The sequence below is a fragment of the Salmo trutta genome, chromosome 25 (assembly GCF_901001165.1).
Source record: "Salmo trutta chromosome 25, fSalTru1.1, whole genome shotgun sequence".
NCBI lineage: Eukaryota > Metazoa > Chordata > Actinopteri > Salmoniformes > Salmonidae > Salmo > Salmo trutta.
The window spans coordinates 38,782,013-38,800,219 of NC_042981.1; the positions used below are offsets into that span (position 1 = coordinate 38,782,013).

The 18,207-nt window shown below is 42.6% G+C and overlaps 1 protein-coding gene across 2 annotated transcripts in view; it reads right to left on the reverse strand.

The window, feature by feature from the left end:
* Window positions 1–9,116: 9,116 nt before the first annotated feature.
* Window positions 9,117–18,207, reverse strand: part of rnf144aa (ring finger protein 144aa) — a 68,933-nt gene continuing 59,842 nt past the window's right edge. For both annotated transcript variants that reach the window (XM_029713946.1, XM_029713947.1), the window contains 3 exons: window positions 16,743–16,890; window positions 15,940–16,029; window positions 9,117–13,928 (listed from right to left, as the gene is read on the reverse strand). In XM_029713946.1, coding sequence (XP_029569806.1) covers window positions 13,797–13,928; window positions 15,940–16,029; window positions 16,743–16,890 — 370 coding nt within the window. In that variant the 3' untranslated portion in view covers window positions 9,117–13,796. The remainder of the gene's footprint in view (window positions 13,929–15,939; window positions 16,030–16,742; window positions 16,891–18,207) is intronic.

Here is an 18,207-nt window from a genome sequence, read left to right on the forward strand (position 1 = left end):
TACAGCACAGTATAATCACATTCTATATTTTCTAAGCTATTACAGTCAGCCCTTAATATAGACTTCCACTGGGGAAGGAAGTGATGCGCAGTGAAGCTAGAAATCATCCTCTTATGGACGCGCGTGACCTGTGACACCATTCGCTCGCCATCTCCACGCGGCAGAAGGCCGCCATCGATTGGAGTTGACTTGCGAAATGTGTCAACCACCTGACCTGATGGCAACACCTTCACTTGTTTTTGGAAGGAAGTGTTTGATAATTACCACCTAGGATGTAGCCATCTGTGCTGCTCTTTCACGGCCTGTTAAACTTGCTTTTCAAAAAGTTTACTGGCGACAGAGGGCACGCCGTCGAAAAAAAGACTGTACACTCAAGCATTATTAAAGCCAGAGCTAAGGAGCTCGTAGAAACATGGAATTACTGTAGTGGCTATATAGAGTAGACTGCTCTGAGAAACATGAAATTACTCATAGTGAAATATGAAGGCTGAAGGTAAGACATGTTATTTCTTAAAAAGGTGAATATTAATTTTGAGTAAAATGCTTACATGTATAAGGATCTAATTTGCTTGAACAGAACAAATTACTCACCCAAAGCCAACAACCTAGTGTCACCATGACAACAAGAGTTCATCATTGTTTGCTTCATACGTCTCCCACGAATTGCCATTAGTTGGACATCTACCCTGATTCCATAAAAACAGTCAGTGATTATCAGCATTGTCAATTACATCTGGGTTTTGTCCCTAGCCTGAGACACCGGTGTTTTCACAATAAGGCACCAGCTATCAACAACCCGCTGCTGGATGTCATCTGTCTGTCAGTTTGAGAGTCTTTGTGGGAAGCGTCACTCGTCAGAACTATTTCTGTCAACTTTCGTCAGAGTTTTAATGAGAAACGCCAAGCAAAATCCACAAGCAACACGAGAGCAGGAGGAAGGAACAGGTGCATGGCTGGGAGCGCTGGTATAACTGAACATCCATCGGAGAGCTGTGCTACACATCTCTTCTGATTACTGCCACATCCAATCACACTAATCAAACACACATAAAAGAGAATAAGTAATACAGATGTAGGATCTTACTTTGAGCCAGTTTGCTACAGCGGGAAAATAATCATTGCAGCAACAGGAAATGTGAATTATTATGTGGGTTATAATTATTGGACATTTTTGTAGGGGTTGATACATTTTCCGTAAGGGAAAATCAAGACATTTCAAAGTGGAAATGACAAACTTTAGAAGCCTTTTCAAACCTCAAATAAAAACTACAAGTTCTATATTTCCTGCATTCCACGACAATTCTCCTGCAACAGGGTGATCCTACACCTGTAGAGAGATGACTGAGTGACACAACTTAAAAACTGGTGCGGTGCGAAATCTGCCAAGTCTAACCCTGGTGGTTTCAAAACAATGTGCCAAACTCGTGCGAATTCAGGTTCTCTCTACTGCCCAAGGCTGTGCAGCAGTTTGAAGTCTAAAGACAAAATGTACACTTTGAACACTGGCAAATTCTTGGCAAACTGGAGGCCAATCTACTTAGATCCATAACCAGGAGTGGTGTATTGTGGAGTTTAGGGAAAGTGGAAGGCAGATAAATTCAATGAGCTTTTTTGTGACTATGAACATCAATATGTAATTGAGCTCTTAACTGTCATTTGACACCTATAAGGAAAACTATGCAAAGAATGATAACTCACACAAAATTCTCCTAATTTCAGTCATTTCCCTTATGACACATCATCTCTCGTGTCCTGTGTTCTTATATAATCAAATCGTCCCTAAAAATCAGTCCAAGACATAGATATGGCTGTTTGCAGATTGACTCGGTGATATCCATTTCAAACATGTTTGTGCATCTGCATTTGCCTGCATTCACTACCGACAAATTCCTCTGGCACGCTCAGGTCTGAGGGCGTGTCAGAACAGACACAGAGAAACAGGGCTTTTTGCCCGTGCAGCAGGGAACAACATTTCCACGGAAGCCAGCAGATATGTCAAAGAGAGAGAACGGCTGAGAAGACTCAGGTGAATGACTGCAGGCGGGAGAGGACGAGGGTGGAGCCCTCACGGAGAAGAGACATGTCAACACTATTGGCAGTTGTTACATAACAGTTTCTACTGTAGGGCATGAATGTCGTAGGTCCTACCTTTGGTATCATAACATTCACTGGGATGGTTACTCAATAAACACACTGTAGAACAATACATACTGTATGTTGATATGAGGTTATTTGGGTGATTCAGTGCAATACACTCTTAGAAAAAAGGGTTCCAAAAGGGTTAAGAGGCTGAGAACCCTTTTTGGTGTCAGGTAGAACCCTTTTTGTTTCCAGCTCTTTTGGGTTCCCTCTGTGGAAAGGGTTCTACATTGAACCCAAAAGAGTTCTATGTGGAACCAAAAGGAGTTATTCAAAGGGTTCTCCTATGGGGACAGAGTGTACATAAAGCAATGACTTGGAATTAAATGTATTCTGCCCTGGTATCCGAATGTTTATGGTTATCAATCAATCAAATGTATTTATAAAGCCCTAACATCAGCTGATGTTAAAGTGCTGTACAGAAACACAGCCAAAAACCCCAAACAGCAAGCAATGCAGGTGTAGAAGCACGGTGGCTAGGTAAACTCCCTAGAAAGGCCAGAACCTAGGAAGAAACCTAGAGAGCAACCAGGCTATGAGGGGTGCCGTCAGGAATATGGTGAGTTTAGAATTACTTCCATCTGTCAGAATTACTTCCATAGGAGTATGATGGTAATTTGCCTTATGCTATACATTGATCCCAGAATGGATTTTATTGCCTCCCATATGTGTGACATCATGGGCAGAAAATCTTGTCAAAGGGGCAAGAAGACCTTTGGAAAGCCACCAATAAGTGCATCCTTTGTTGGTCGGAGGCCAACAAGCCTTTTCTTCTTCTGCTAATGTCACACAGCGTGAGAGTACCAAGGCCACGCCGAACCACAGGAAGTTAATAGGTGTCATGGGTGACATGGACAAAGAGCAGCACTGTAGCATGCTGGGAGAAAACTGATCAACATGTCATCTGATGGCAGTCACATGGCCTCCGGTCACAGCTTGAGTCACATCACCCCGCTCATTATTAACCTTTGACCTTTCGGGGGCATCCCCGATGGCAACCTGTGTTTACTCCATTCATCTGTGTGTGGGAAACAAACAACCCCTGTCAACAGATCATAACAGGCATGTATGCCTCCACTGACCTCACAACAATCAACACTGTGTCAGCTATGGATATGAAGCAATATATGGGCTACATTCAGGAAGGCTGAAGCGTTAGAGAATGTTTAAAAAAAAAGAAGAGGAATATGGTATAGAAAAGACAGCCCTCTGTCATGCAAAATTTGAAATCACATCAGCACCTATACGTTCCCGGTCCATATGCAACACTACATGTTGTTAAACGCTACTAAATAATTCACTTGAAGCACAACTTGTCATCATGTTGTGGCCAGAAGGTGACATACTCTAGGTTAGGTTAGCTCTATATTCAGGTTATCAGTCACATAATGTGTATTAGTGTGTGTGTGGGGGGGGGGGGGGGGGGGGCATGCCATCTGTGGTGTAGATGATAGCACTCTAGTTCCCTCTTCTGGCAAACTGATCTATAGCATTCACCTTGGAATTCTACATGGCATCCCTTACACTGCTCATATCCCTTGAATTAAGCCCCCAAAGATCATAGAAGCAAAGACAATCACGACATCATTTTTTTACAGTATTTACTGATTTAGTTAACATCCTAGTACATTTATGAGGACCAGTGAGTTAAAGGAAATAACTTGAGATTAATATTGCACATTTAAATCCAGGTAGATATAAACAACCATGTCACTGGGCCAGTAAAATTGTGAAATTCCAACACCATACATTTTCCAGATGATTGCGTGATAATCAGTCTATTCATATTGTATGCATTTCTTACAAATCACTGCTGTGAATCTAATGTGTTGTAGGTGGTGGTAAGAAGAACAGATACATGCTAACTGAAGCGAATTAGTTAGTTTAAGTGATAATGATAATATTCAAAGTTGAATACTTTAACTAAAAAGGACTTTTAATTGCCACAGTGCTGCACTCCTTACATTTTTTTAAAGTGAAAGTAGGAAGGACCAAAATAACCACTTGCTACGTGTTAATCATATTATCTCAATTCATCACACATTATAGACAATTAACAAAAACTAAGAACCAAAAATGGATCATCACCGACACCTTAAAAAGTTTGAACTTTTCAATATTGGCTAATTCATCTAACCATATGTGCTGTGTATATGAGGTGTGTGAAATGATTAACTACTTACATTGCAAAGGTTAAGTTGAGCTTTAGTGATACTGAAACAGAAACCATACATGGAAGTTAAGGCATGAGTAGGTAATGAACCAATAAACTGTGGTCTGTGTCATTCATCACTGAAAAACATTGTGTAACATCGGGTTGAGCATGAACTGCCATTTGTCAATATCAATGTGACACCCTTATCTCAAGTTCTAACACAACTCAACCACTGATGGACCAAAAGGAGTTCTTCGCTTGCAGTATTATCAAAGCAAAGATGTGCATTTTCACATAACACAATGGGGGGCGAAGAATCAACGACGCCCCATTCATTTTCAATGGAGGGAAGTGGGCGGGGTGGGGGGGGCTGGGTGGGCAAGAGAGCGTGAACAAGGCGGGACCAAACTTGGGGAAAGCTGAAATTTATGCAAATGCACAGCAATATCGCGACGCTACTGACCAGTCGAAGCTCTCTATAGCTCACTGGATTAGCTGTTGATACCGAGCACTCCCTAGCCTGCTTGCTATCTCGCTAGCACCCACATGAGGGCAAAGATGCGTGGCTATCCAAATGATTGTGTTATGTGGATAGGGTCGGTCCAATACCGTCTGGGCAGCACCTGGGGCCTATTTTACAGCACCAAATCGCTTTGAGACATTTTATGGGCTATCCATCAAGTTGCCACTTAGAGATGATGAGAAATTCCAACCACATACCATCACCAGTCCAGTCCAGTCCAGTCCAGTCTCTCCACAGCCAAGTTTACAGCTGCCTCCCAGCTCCTAGCGGCTTGTTACAAACCACAGAGACAGGAAGAGGACCTCTGAAAGAACAGGCAGGGTCTGCAGATATAGAACAGAGCAGAGTCCTATCTAAGGTAATATATAATTGTGACATTTTATATACAGTATCAGTCTAAAGTTTGGACACACCTACAGGGTTTTTATTTATTTTGACTATTTTCTACATTGTAGAATAATACTGAAGACATCAAAACTATGAAATAACCCATGGAATCATGTAACCAAAAAAAGTGTTCAACAAAATCAAATATATTTTATATTCTTCAAAGTAGCCACCCTTTGCCTTGATGACAGCTTTGCACATTGGAATGCATTTCAATTAACAGGTGTACCTTGATAATTTGTGGAATTTCTTTCCTTCTTAATGCATTTGAGCTAATCAGTTGTGTTGTGACAAGGTAGGGTTGGTATACAGAAGATAGCCCTATTTGGTAAGAGACCAACTCCATATTATAGCAAGAACAGCTCAAATAAGCTAATAGAAATGACAGTCCATCATTACTTTAAGACATGAAGGTCAGTCAATCCGGAAAATGTCAAGAACTTTGAAAGTTTCTTCAAGTGTAGTTGCAAAAACCATCAAGTGCTATGATGAAACTGGCTCTCATGAGGACCACCACAGGAAAGGAAGACCCAGAGTTACCTCTGCTGCAAAGGATAAGTTCATTATCCTCTGCACCTCAGATTGCAGCCAAATAAATGCTTCACAGAGTTCAAGTAACAGACACGTCTCAACATCAACTGTTCAGAGGAGACAGCATAAAATCAGGCCTTCAGGGTTGAATTGCTGCAAAGAAAACACTACTAAAGGACACCAATAATAATAAGAGACTTGCTTGGGCCAAAACATGAGCAATGGACATTAGACCGGTGGAAATCTGTCCTTTGGTCTAATGAGTCCAAATGTGAGATTTTTGGTTCCAACAGCCGTGTCCTTGTGAGACAGAGTAGGTGAACGGATGATCTCCGCATGTGTGGTTCCCATCGTGAAGCATGGAGGAGGAGGTGTGATGGTGCTTTGCTGGTGACACTGATTTATTTAGAATTCAAGGCACACTTAACCAGCATGGCTACCACAGCGTTCTACAGTGATACGCCATCCCATCTGGTTTGTGCTTAGTGGGACTACATTTGTTTTTCAACAGGACAATGACCCAAAACACACCTCCAGGCTGTGTAAGGGCTATTTGACCAAGAAGGAGAGTGATGGAGTGCTGTATCAGATGACCTGGCCTCCTCAATCAGTCAAACTCAACACAATTGAGACGGTTTGGGATGAGTTGGAACGTAGAGTGAAGGAAAAGCAGATGCTCAGCATGTGGAAACTCCTTCAAGATTGTTGGAAAAGCATCCCTCATGAAGCTGGTTGAGAGAATGCCAAGAGTGTGCAAAGCTGTCATCAAGGCAAAGGGTGGCTACTTTGAAGAAACTAAAATATATTTTGATGTTTAACACTTTTTTTGTTCAATACATGATTCCCTGTGTTATTTCATAGTTTTGATGTCTTCACTATTATTCTACATTGTAGAAAATAGTACAAAATAAAGAAAAACCCTTGAATGAGTAGGTGTGTCCAAACTTTTGACTGGTACTGTGTGTATATCATGGGTATGAAGAGGGTGTGTTTGGGTAAGTACAGATACAACTAAATCATGTGTGTACATGAAAGATCAAGCTAAAAGAAATGATGACCTACTCATGAACCTGCATATTTGCACAATCCAATTACTATGCAGGTCCACTCTAGAGACAGTACAGCAATTAGTGTAACATTTCACAGAAACACACCCTGGAAGACACAAGGAGAAAGAAGTAACCGAAGTATAAAGTACACTCTTTACCCCAAAGGATAAAGTACAGGAGAGAGCAGAGGAAGGATTTGGCAGCGCAGTGGGTAAACCCAGCCCTGCGGCCGGACGCCCACACACGTGTGATTTCAGGACTTTGTGTACCCTACAGTGCAGGTGTGAGAGCCTGGTGCTGGCTTACTATCCACTCTCCTTGCTTAATTCGCTCCAGATAACCCATCAGCCTCAGCACCCGCAACCCTGTCGCCATGGCGCCCACAGATGGCGCTTTCTGCGGCCGGGCCCTGCGATTGGTGGGGGCCTTCCAAACAGAGAACAGCTGCTGGGGGATGATATATCACGGAGTTGTTATTTGGCGTTAGCAATTTCATTTCAGGCTCGTCTGCTTGACACTTCCAGACCCACATCTGGCAGGAAATAGAAGCACAATGAAAGAAAGAGGGAGAGAAAAAGAGGGAGAGAGAAAAGAGAGAGAGTGATTAACAAAGGGCTGAAGAGCAGGTGTTGGTTTGACAGGGCCACACAGGACTACAATGTGTGAGGAGAAAAGGAGGTTGCTTGCAGAAGGCTTTTCAATAGCTTTCGTGAGCATGTATTCTATAGCTTCTTGATCCTCAAAAAGTTCTACAGCTGCACCATCGAGAGCATCCTGAACGGTTGCATCACCGCCTGGTATGGCAACTGCTCGGCATCTGACCGTAAGGCGCTACAGAGGGTAGTGCGTACGGCCCAGTACATCACTGGGGCCAAGCTTCCTACCATCCAGGACCTATATACTAGGCGGTGTCAGAGGAAGGCCCAAAACATTGTCAAAGGCTCCAGTCACCCAAATAATAGACTGTTCTCTCTGCTACCACTCGGCAAGCGGTACCGGAGCGCCAAGTCTAGGACCAAAAGGCTCCTTAACAGCTTCTACCCCCAAGCCATAAGACTGCTGAACAATTAATCAAATGCCCCCCCCCCCCCTTTGTTTTTACACTGCTGCTACTCGCTGTTTGTTATCTATGCATAGTCACTTTACCCCTACCTACATGTACAAAATAACTTAACAAGTACCCCCGCACATTGACTCGGTATCGGTACCACCTGTATATAGCCTCGTTATTTCTATTTTTACTTTAGTTTATTTAGTAAATATTTTAACTCTTTCTTGAACTGCATTGTTGGTTAAGGGCTTCAACTCGGTATGTACAGTATTGAACCCCAAAGCTATACGAAAACGTTTGAGACCAAAACAACATTGTGAATGGTACCACACAAACATATTACATTTCTATGAATGTACTGCATTTATTTATTAAATGGTACCAGGAAATGAATGTTGACTATCCTAATTCTCTGTAGTCTTTGTTTATTCTGAGAATCTGTCTCTGTGCAAAGATGATAACAGGAAGAAAATAAATGGCCATCAGCTACACTATGAATAGACTTGAATGTCTCCCTCTCTTTCTCTCTCAAAAAAAAAGGATCCTTTGGAAGCTTAGCAACATTAGATTAGAGCCCGACCGATATTATCTACCTATATTGGCCTTTTAACGCTACATCGGTATCGCCCGATAACTCCACTAATAACCGATATTCCAAAAATAGGAGGGAAAAAAAGGGAATTATTCTCATGGTGTCTTTGTCACAATGTATGAAATCAACATTTGAAGCATAGTTATTGGACAATTGCTCTTTTGGATGGCAATTTATGAGAATTCAGTGTGGAAAAATGTCACTTTAGCAATTTCCCTGCTGTAAAACGTCGGACCCCCCCCCCAAAAAACATATTTGTCGGCCTGTCTTCAAATAAGACAAGTACATTGATGGCCCTTGCTCACATACTCAACATTAATCTCTATTCAGTGACCTTTACATGACCCGAGCGCTGACTGGAAAGACAATGTCCCATCAAGTGTTGGCTGAGATATGAACATACCATCTTCCAACACCAGAGGGCACACTTGAACATGAGACTGTCATGTGTTTGGAATTGATGACGGGGACTGGCGAGACATGTATTGCCTTCTTCACGCCATACGGCCAAAACTGAGCCAAGCTGTACTGGTCTGGACTGGTTAGACATCCACCACAGCTACTGGAAACGTGCTGGAAAGGACAACGCAAAAAAAAAAATCTGAGCCAGCACAGTACGATTCAGCTTGACCTATAGCGTGAACTAATGTCAATATGCTTGCAGCGTTCATGTCCAGAGGAGAGGCGAGTCACAAAAAAACAACCACATTTATTCCATTTCACAGTGTTAGTGGAACAGTAGATACATGGGAGAAGTACAATGTGTTTATCCAATGCTGTCCACACATGCCAATTTACAAGGTTACATCTTTTGAAAAGTTGGAAATATGAATCCTTCCATAGTTAACACAAATACAAGTCATTACTGTAATGATTTACTGCATAAAAGCCTACAGAACAAGTATAACACAAAGGCAACCTAAGTACGGTAAGTTGAAAGTGAAACTTAAAATCCAGGATAAAGGGTACGTCATGACCGAAACCGTCGGACGTTTTGTGCACACAATGTTGTTTCGGAGGCACAGTTTGACCTTATTTTAAAAACATATAGCGACGGTAGAGAGTAGAACATGCAATGTTAAAAACAAGAGCAATGTCATCATCTGTTATAACAGGTTGAAATATAGTTTAGAAGCCCAAAAGTGTGAACAAAGAGCTAAATAAGTTTCAAGCCATAGAATATAATTGTGCAACAGGCTTGGTCTCACCTCGAGGTGAACGGAGTTTATTAAATGTTTTGTGTCCCTTTGCTGCATAATGCTGAAATAAACCAGATGATAACAACACTAATGACGGTACGAGTCATCGGAGTTTGATTGGTGTACTGGCAAAATCAGCTGAGTCAAAGGATTTTGTGACAAGCATTCAAGATTCTCTCAGCTCAAAGCCCCTCTCAACCAAATGAACTCGTTTCCACTTCGCTTGAATGTACATTTCCTATAGTCACGCAATGCCATCCTACCAAGTCTCTGAGTTATGAGGAAGCCTGGAAATAGAGGCTACATTTCTTAAAATTACAATCCCCGAACCCCTTTAATAAGGACAACAAAAAGTGTCTGTGACAGCTTTACACATTTCCAGAGAGAACGGCAATATTTAATGAACATACTGCATCTTGAAAACAAAAACAATAGTACACTGTCATACTGTACAGTTTTCAAAAGCTCAACTTCCAACATTAACATCCCCCTGCCATAGGCAGGGCCGGCTCTAGCCTTTTGGGGCCCTAAGCGAGATTTGGTTGGGGGACCCCTACCTAGCGGGGGGGAAAAAAACATTTTAGTGGCCCCCGTCTTGACGATGGGGAATTTCCTCTGTAAGGAAAACGTACAGAAAGTTTAACTATACACACATCCCCAGGCGTTTTTTTAGATAACAGTTATTCTAGTTATGCTAATGTTAGCTAGCGAGCTGAATGGCTGAATGCCTATGACGGAATACCTCGATATAACTGCCGATTAATCCCAATTCATTATTTTCATTGTTTGACAGACCTAATTTCCACACTATGAGGTTGGAATAATACTGTGAAATTGTGAACATGATAATTCCCTTGTAGTGTTTAAGCTGTTTGAAAAGACTGTCTGAAATTTCATCCTGTTTTCATGGAATGGTGTTTTGGCCTTCCATGGTGACATCACCATGTGGTAAATTAGTTAATAGACCAACAAGAAAGAGAGTTCCAAACTTTTTTGCCAATAACAGCTACTTTTCAGTTTTCCCCTCCCCACTCAGACCACTCCCAGACAGTCCTAGCAAAATTGTTGCCTGAGAAATTGCTCTTAGCTAAGAAGCCATTTTTGTTTATTTTTTACCATTTTAATTTAAAACAATCACAGAAATTATTTGATATTGAGATAAAAATGGCTGCATTGGACCTTTAAAGCATGTTTTTTTCTGCAATTCTACATACTTTGCCATGGGGTGGGGAGAGAACTTTGCAATTGTAGAAAAGTCAGATAATTCTACAAATTTTGCCATGGGGCAGAAATAAAACATTTCAGTTTTACAGCCAATTTACTGCAATTCTACACATTTTATAATGACTTATGCCATGTTAATATGATATCGGAGTGAGAATGACCAACAAATTAAAAAATGGGGGCCCCCTGGAGGTCAGGGCCCCTGGGCACGTGCCATGCATGCCCGGTCGGTATGCAGCCATGATTACTACGGGTTTAGATAGTCTAGCCATCTAACTACCACTCTGAAAATTGTTAACTGACATTGCTAATTGACTGTCAGTGAGTGACATAAGAGAAAAACTGCTAACGCACAACCAAATTCCAAAATAGCACCTGGTGTACTCTACTATTCTTACTCTCAACAGTAAGTTGAGACCCTGATTGGCTTATGCCTGGAACCGGCCATAAGATCTCCACTTTTACTTTACAAACCTTAAAACGCTTGAAACTATTCACTTACTCTCTATCGCCACCCACAAGACTTGCTTGGCATGATTGTCACACAAAGACATGCTCAGTTGGGACCTTCATATTCCCTATTGCCAGAAAATGAGGGTAAATTAGCTCAACTGAAATGTTTTTTTTTTTAAATTTTTTAAATCGAGTCTGACTACTTGCATGCATTAAGGGTTAGCGGGAAATGATGAGGCTAAAGGTACGAGGTACTTAAAAGTTAAGGCTAATGTTTTCTTTGTGTGTGGTGGCTACCATGAGCTAGAGGTGAATGGCTAATGCTAGTTCGAGTAACTGCCATACCCACTCTTCGAATGCTACGCGGAGACCAATATGGAAGAGCAAAATTAAAAATCAGGGATTTCTGAGAAGAGTATCTCAGTATTCTGTATGTAGTCTACAGTAGTCCCGGATTTGTTTGTGCTTTTTCCCTAAATCCATTGTCAAGCCAGTTTTGCGTGACAATTTCATAAGGAGTTGGCAAGAGAGCAGAAACAGACTGGCACCCAGGCTTTTCTGTATGTGTTCCAAAGTGGCTTATTGAAGGCGGAACGCCAATGACTGATCGAGTTTAAATGGGTTTCAGAGTGAGAAATGGTGTAGCTACAGTAAATGCCTCCTCACCACAAGTTCTGATGCAACAACTTACGGGGAAATTATGGTGATGAAATAATGTATGGCTTCCCTGATAGATAAAAAAAAAAAAAAAAAAAAACTAGCAATACATCTGATGTAAGTCAACCACCCTTTTGTGAAATTTTTACTGTATGATGTGATAATGGCACATGGAATCTGGTATAACATACTGGACCACTTGATATGACCACACTGTCAGCAAGACTAAGATACTAAGATTGTACATTTCCTAACTTGCATAGATACAGTCATGTGTAGAGCAGTTTTCGGATGTGTCCAAAACAGTCCAGTGAAGTTCTTGACATGTTTATATCCCTGCGTAGGTTGCAGTAGCTGCATGTAGCGAGAGCTCTCGACTTGCTCCCAACAAAAACGTTGACAACAATACCACTAACATTATGCAAGTTTGCCACAGATTCACACAATAAAGAAAACATTGTATACGATTATTGTTCATTAGAGTAGTTGGACAGATGACCAACATCAATGTAATATAGATCATATGAAGGGACATCTTTGTATCAGAGAGACAAATTAATTTCATATGTTCTACCTGAAAATAGACAGGTTTTAATGACTGACTGTGATGCATTAAACAAATTCATTATTTAAGTGTGCTTTCACAAGGACGGAATTGGACAATGGCCATGTGTTTTTGTAAGACAGTTTTTTTCTTCTTCTTCAGAATACTGGAGGTGGCTTTTTTGGCTTTGTTTCTTATTCATTTAAGGCCATTTGTTGCTATGTGGCTAAATAGTATTCTTATTTGAGTTTAGAGGAACTCAGAACGAACACCACGACATCTATATTAAAGTATTCCATTCGACAACACAAGTCAGAACCAGTTCCATCCAGATGGTTTGTTCACGTCTGTGTGGATGGGGAGACGAATGTTCAGGGCCCATGTTCACAAAGTGCCTTGAAGTAGGAGTATTGATACAGGATCAGTTTTGTCTTGCCTAGACAGGCACTCCTACTCTGAGACTCTTTGTAAACACAGGACCAGGAGTCTTCTTTTTGGGCTGTGAGAAGGAGTTTGGGACCCTCTCTCACAAAGACACATATAGGAGGAGTTGAAATCCATTTTGTAAAAAGAATAACTTCTTGCTGATAGTGGGAGCAGAGCAAAAGATTACAGAAACACAGACACCACCAAGAGAACGTGCTGTACAGGGGAGTGAGAGACCGAAAACCTCCCGACTCCCGCCCCGGTTCTTAAAGCGACAAACGGAGTGTCTTTAATGAGTAAACACAGTGCTATTTCCTGTATGTTGAGAGCTAAAAAGAGAGAGTACAGGGGGGGAAAGCTTTGTGTTCGACAAACCAACAAAAACAAGAAACTCGACTGAAACGAGTTAAGGTGAAGGTCCTCCGATAGTAGCAGCTCCTGCATGAAAATGTCTCCGACAAGAGGATTCAGACATCACGTCTTTATCCCTCTTCTCTTGATAAAACATCCTCTTCTTCTTCGGTTCTGTACTACACCACTGTCTGTAGCTTACCTCAAGGCCTCAGAGTGGCCCTGCTACAGTAAACGGACACATGCTCCGAAGCCCACAGAGAGGCGCATCATTGTCGTCCTCAAAGTCTGACCTCTGTGAACCCATCTTCCACCAGGCCAGGGAGCACAGGGTCAACACGACTCCTCCTGTCCCACCATGACACTGCGAGCGAGATGGATCGGGATGCGGCTGGGCCGAGACAGCGCAGCTAGGCCCCAGCCCCGTTAAATGAAGCACCGCAAGAAGCTTGGAGGGAGAAAACAGAAGGGACGAAAAGAAATATGGCCGCCTGCTAAGATGAGTGAGGCGGGGTTTAGGTGGGCAGGGGGTCGTCGTCCCCTTTGCTGCACTTGCACTTACAGCAGAGGACAAAGGGCGTGGCCAGGAGGAGAAAGGGAGAGGCCACCAGCAGGAGAAGGCCGAAGCCAGCGAAGATCCCCACCACCTTGGAGAAAGAGAGAGAGAGAGAGTAAGAGACTGCAAACAAGACAGAGGCACCATCAAATAAGACACCTTTTGTTTAGCTACACTGCAAACATATCACTAAGGAAGAACACAATTGGCACTATATAGAAAATACTTTGAAAACAGGACTAGCGTACGAGAGATCCCTTAACAAGATAATACACCCCAAATCATTTCCACTTCCCTTCTCAAAACTTGCTCTCTTGTTTGACGTGATCATAACCCCCGTGCGAGTTATTTTCAATCTTTGTAGTGCAAGTCTCCCATCTCACCACATGGGGGCATCATATACGAGCAGAAACATCTCAGCTACAAAATGGCCTTCGAAAGTAGCAATTACACGCAATCCTGCCTTCTTAGAATAAATGAACGGACTTCTGCCAGTGTCAGAGTAGGAGGAGAGTCATTTTGAGGATCATCCAGGGCGGGCCAATGCAGGACAAAACAGCAGAGAGTGGCATCCTATGACAAAGACCTGTTGATTAAATAGCTCCATGCAAGTATATACATTGTTGTTGCGATCCATTCTTGTGTATTTCTGTCCACTTCCCTCTTTTTGGAGGTCTTAGTAAATCACATTATTTACCCAGACGAGCACCCCATGAACCTTTAGTTCCACCGGCATACCTGTATTAACGTGATATCCTATTTGCTCAGATCAACCAACCCTTGACAAAGCTACCGTATATAATAGACCATGTCTGATCTGAGAACAGTAAAGCGTCGAGAGAGGTGACCTTCATTCCTTCTATGGCGTCCCTAGCGGATGCAGACCCCTCAGCTCAAATCTCAAAACTGATTTGAAAAATCAGATACAGAGGCAAAAACAGAAAACACAGAGGCTGAGCTTTCTTAGTAAAAGGCAGGATTTGCCCTAATATATTAGGGCCTTAATTCATAAAACGTCGGAGTGCTGATCTAGGATCTGTTTTTGCCATAATGAATAAGATTACATTGACAGGGAGGACCTCATCCTAGATCAGCACTTATTTTGCAAATAAGGGCCCCGGGGTCCTTTCTGTATGTGTTATGCATTCATGAGAAGCTAAAGAGAGAGACTGGACTTGGGGAGCAGTGAGGTTGCACGGGCTGGGTAAAGGAGGTGCAGTACCACAAGCTGTAATCATGCTCAAATGACTCAGCCTGTCCTACTGGGCAACAGATGTCAGTGTGTATGCTAGCGTAGCGTTCACAACGCTCTGTTAAACCCGGGAAATGTGCTCGTCTACGACTAGATATGCGCCGGACGATAGCTAGAGCTGGGCGACGACTGGGGGAACAAGAAAATATATAACGTCTACTCAATATTCTCACTCGATATTAGAATCAGAATTCGAAAGGATGTGTTGGACTTTTATTTCGTAATGTATGGCATGCATTATGCATGTTGTAACTGAACAGCTTAACAGTACCGTAAAATAATATTGAGCAACCAGTGTTACGTTTTACCAGGGGCACAACTTTGGTTTTAATGAATATCATTTTTTTATCCAGTCAACTCGGAGGCGTCCGCATGGTCCTAAAGCACGCCGTTGCCTCGTTTTGTATCGCGTTCCAATGATACAACTGTGGGGGACAAAAATGCCATTTCAGAATGTGCAGTGAAAGTTGCGCCCCTGCTTTTTACTTTAGAGATTGTGCCAAAGTAAAAGCATTACTCTGACCTCATAAGTGACGCGCAAATGTCCACATATTATACACAGAAAGAAATCAACTATAAGAAAGCTATGCTGGAGACACATTGACACAAACAACGGGCCGGCACACAGAGCACGTCAACCAAGCTGCGCTCCCCTACCGACTAGTGTTTTCACAGAGCACCCTCCATGTTTATTCACGTTAAAAACATGTGCGTGTGTGTGGAAGTGTTTGTGTGAGGGGAAAAGTGTGTGCATGTGCCCTAGCACATGCTGCAGACATAGGGGAAGTCCAGTGTGTGTGTGAGAGTGAGTGAGACAAAGGAGGAAAGTGGGCACACTAACTTTACTCACCTGTGTTCTGTGCCAGATGACAGACGCCCTGGAGTGGCCCAGTTTGTTTCGACAGGGCCCTTTGTCATAGTGGATCAGGAGGAAGTCATCCTGTGTCACACACACACACACACACACACACACACACACACACACACACACACACACACACACACACACACACACACACACACACACACACACACACACACACACACACGCACACACACACGCACACACACACGCGAAGAGGAGAAAACAATGATCTATCGTTAGTACTGAGAGGTAGGGGCAGCTGCTTGGAGAAAATTGCTTTTAAATTACCAGTGTGGCGTAAAATCGCCTGTGGTCTGCAATTAGAATTGACTTAAGCCACTGCCAGTAAAGCCTCCTACAAGCCCAGATAAAATCCCTCTGTTTCAGTTCCATTGTCTTGTATCAAACATCATAAAAACGGGTTTGGATTTGGAAATCCATCCGCCTGCAGCCTTATCACACCTCCTGCAGTGCTGTTATTCCCTGATAACACATTGGATCACTGCTCACACTGCTAACACCAGACATGCGAAATATACACAGAGTGAATTCTATGCACATTTCAGACTGCTGTATTGAAGTCAGGACCAACATACTGAAAAGGGAAATTAAAACTCATTTGCAAAGTTACGTGTGTATTATTCTATACGAACATGTTGCAGCGGCACAGATGTGGGGAGGTGTTTTGGGGAAACATTGGGACAAAGTTGTACTCGTATCCAGGGGCTCCAGAAAGTACAACTAGAAAGGGGTGTGTGTGTGCGCGTGCGACAAGGTTCTCTACTCACGTCCAGTGACTCCAGACAGTACCAGCAGAAGGCGTGTTTGCAGTTCTTACACATCATCTGGGCACAGCCCTCGTCCCTCTCGATGTACACCTTACACTTGGGACAGCGCTTGATGGGACCATCGTCATCGTCACTCTTGTAGAAGGAGCTGAGGAGACACGGTAAGCGCGAGAGGGAGAGAGCACCATGTTCAGTGTGTTACGTTTCTTAAACAAATGTTGGGTGAAACAATTGTTTTCGCTGAATGACGCTAAAGAACAAAGACCATGATACATCAGAGATCCAGAATGCCACAAGAGATTATCCACTCATACAGTTTATCATGCCACAGATCTTGAACAGCCTTTGTTAATGTGCAATAGATCTAAGCTTGCAATAAACGTCAACAGAATTTTCTCCTAACACCTGAAACGCAAACGAAATGAGAAATGTAAAGTGTGCTTGTCTCTGCCTTTCTTTCTTCCCACTCCTTTCAGGCTTTTCTTTCTTCTATTCATCTTAAAGGCAGGTCTGTTGTGTCTTTTCCCCACCTGAGTGCTGCTGACTCTTGAAGGCCAGAAAGGAGAGCAGGTGATGCTGTCGGCTGTCCTCTCAAGTGTCAGAGAGGCGGAGAGAGAGGAACAAGCACATTCATTTTCTGAGCCAATTCTCCGGCTATTGATCGCATCTGGCCAGAGTGAATTAATGCACACCTTTCATGTCCTACTTCATTTGATACCCTGGCAGCCATTTTGTAACTAAACAGGACTTTCGGATTCTAGCTTTTACTCTGGAAGGAACGGGATAGAGGCCTGAATGTAATGGAATACAGGCTAAAGGTCAGATGGTAAAATACCTGGATCAGTGTGAGGATTAAGGAGAGAGTGTCCTTCTGAATGCTGGCTGTTATGTCAGAGGAATGTCATGGGAGAAAAAAATATTTAAAAAATTGTATCAGCAAAAGGCAGCAAGATCCAGGCAAATGGGAAAGGTCCACAGAGTAATACATTTGCCCTTTGAGGTAATTGCTGCATATGTCAGCTGGGTGCAGATCGGGCTAATAGTGTACGTGGAGTCCATTCGAATTAGGACACTAATTTCCCACACACTTGAAGGGGAGAGAGGAGAAGAACGTACTCCAGAGCTCATTGTTTAGATAAGTGCAGTATGTACAGTAATCACAGTAAGAGCCATACAAGCCATACTTGGAGTCCTGACAGGGGTAGAGAGAGAGAGGAAGCGGCAGAGTTTAAAGGGGAAGTTCAGGATTTTACAACTTGATGTTAGATGGTCCCTCAACCTAAAAGTAGTGTATGGGCCTGGAAAAAAACAATCCATGGCTCAAGTTAGATGAAGTTTGTTGTGGCTGTTTAGAGAAAACTGAACTATGGATTACAGTTTCTTCTGGCCCATAGACTACTTTCAGGGCGAGGAACCATCTAACATTAAGTTGTAAAGTTAGAAACTTCCCCTTTAAACCACTGTG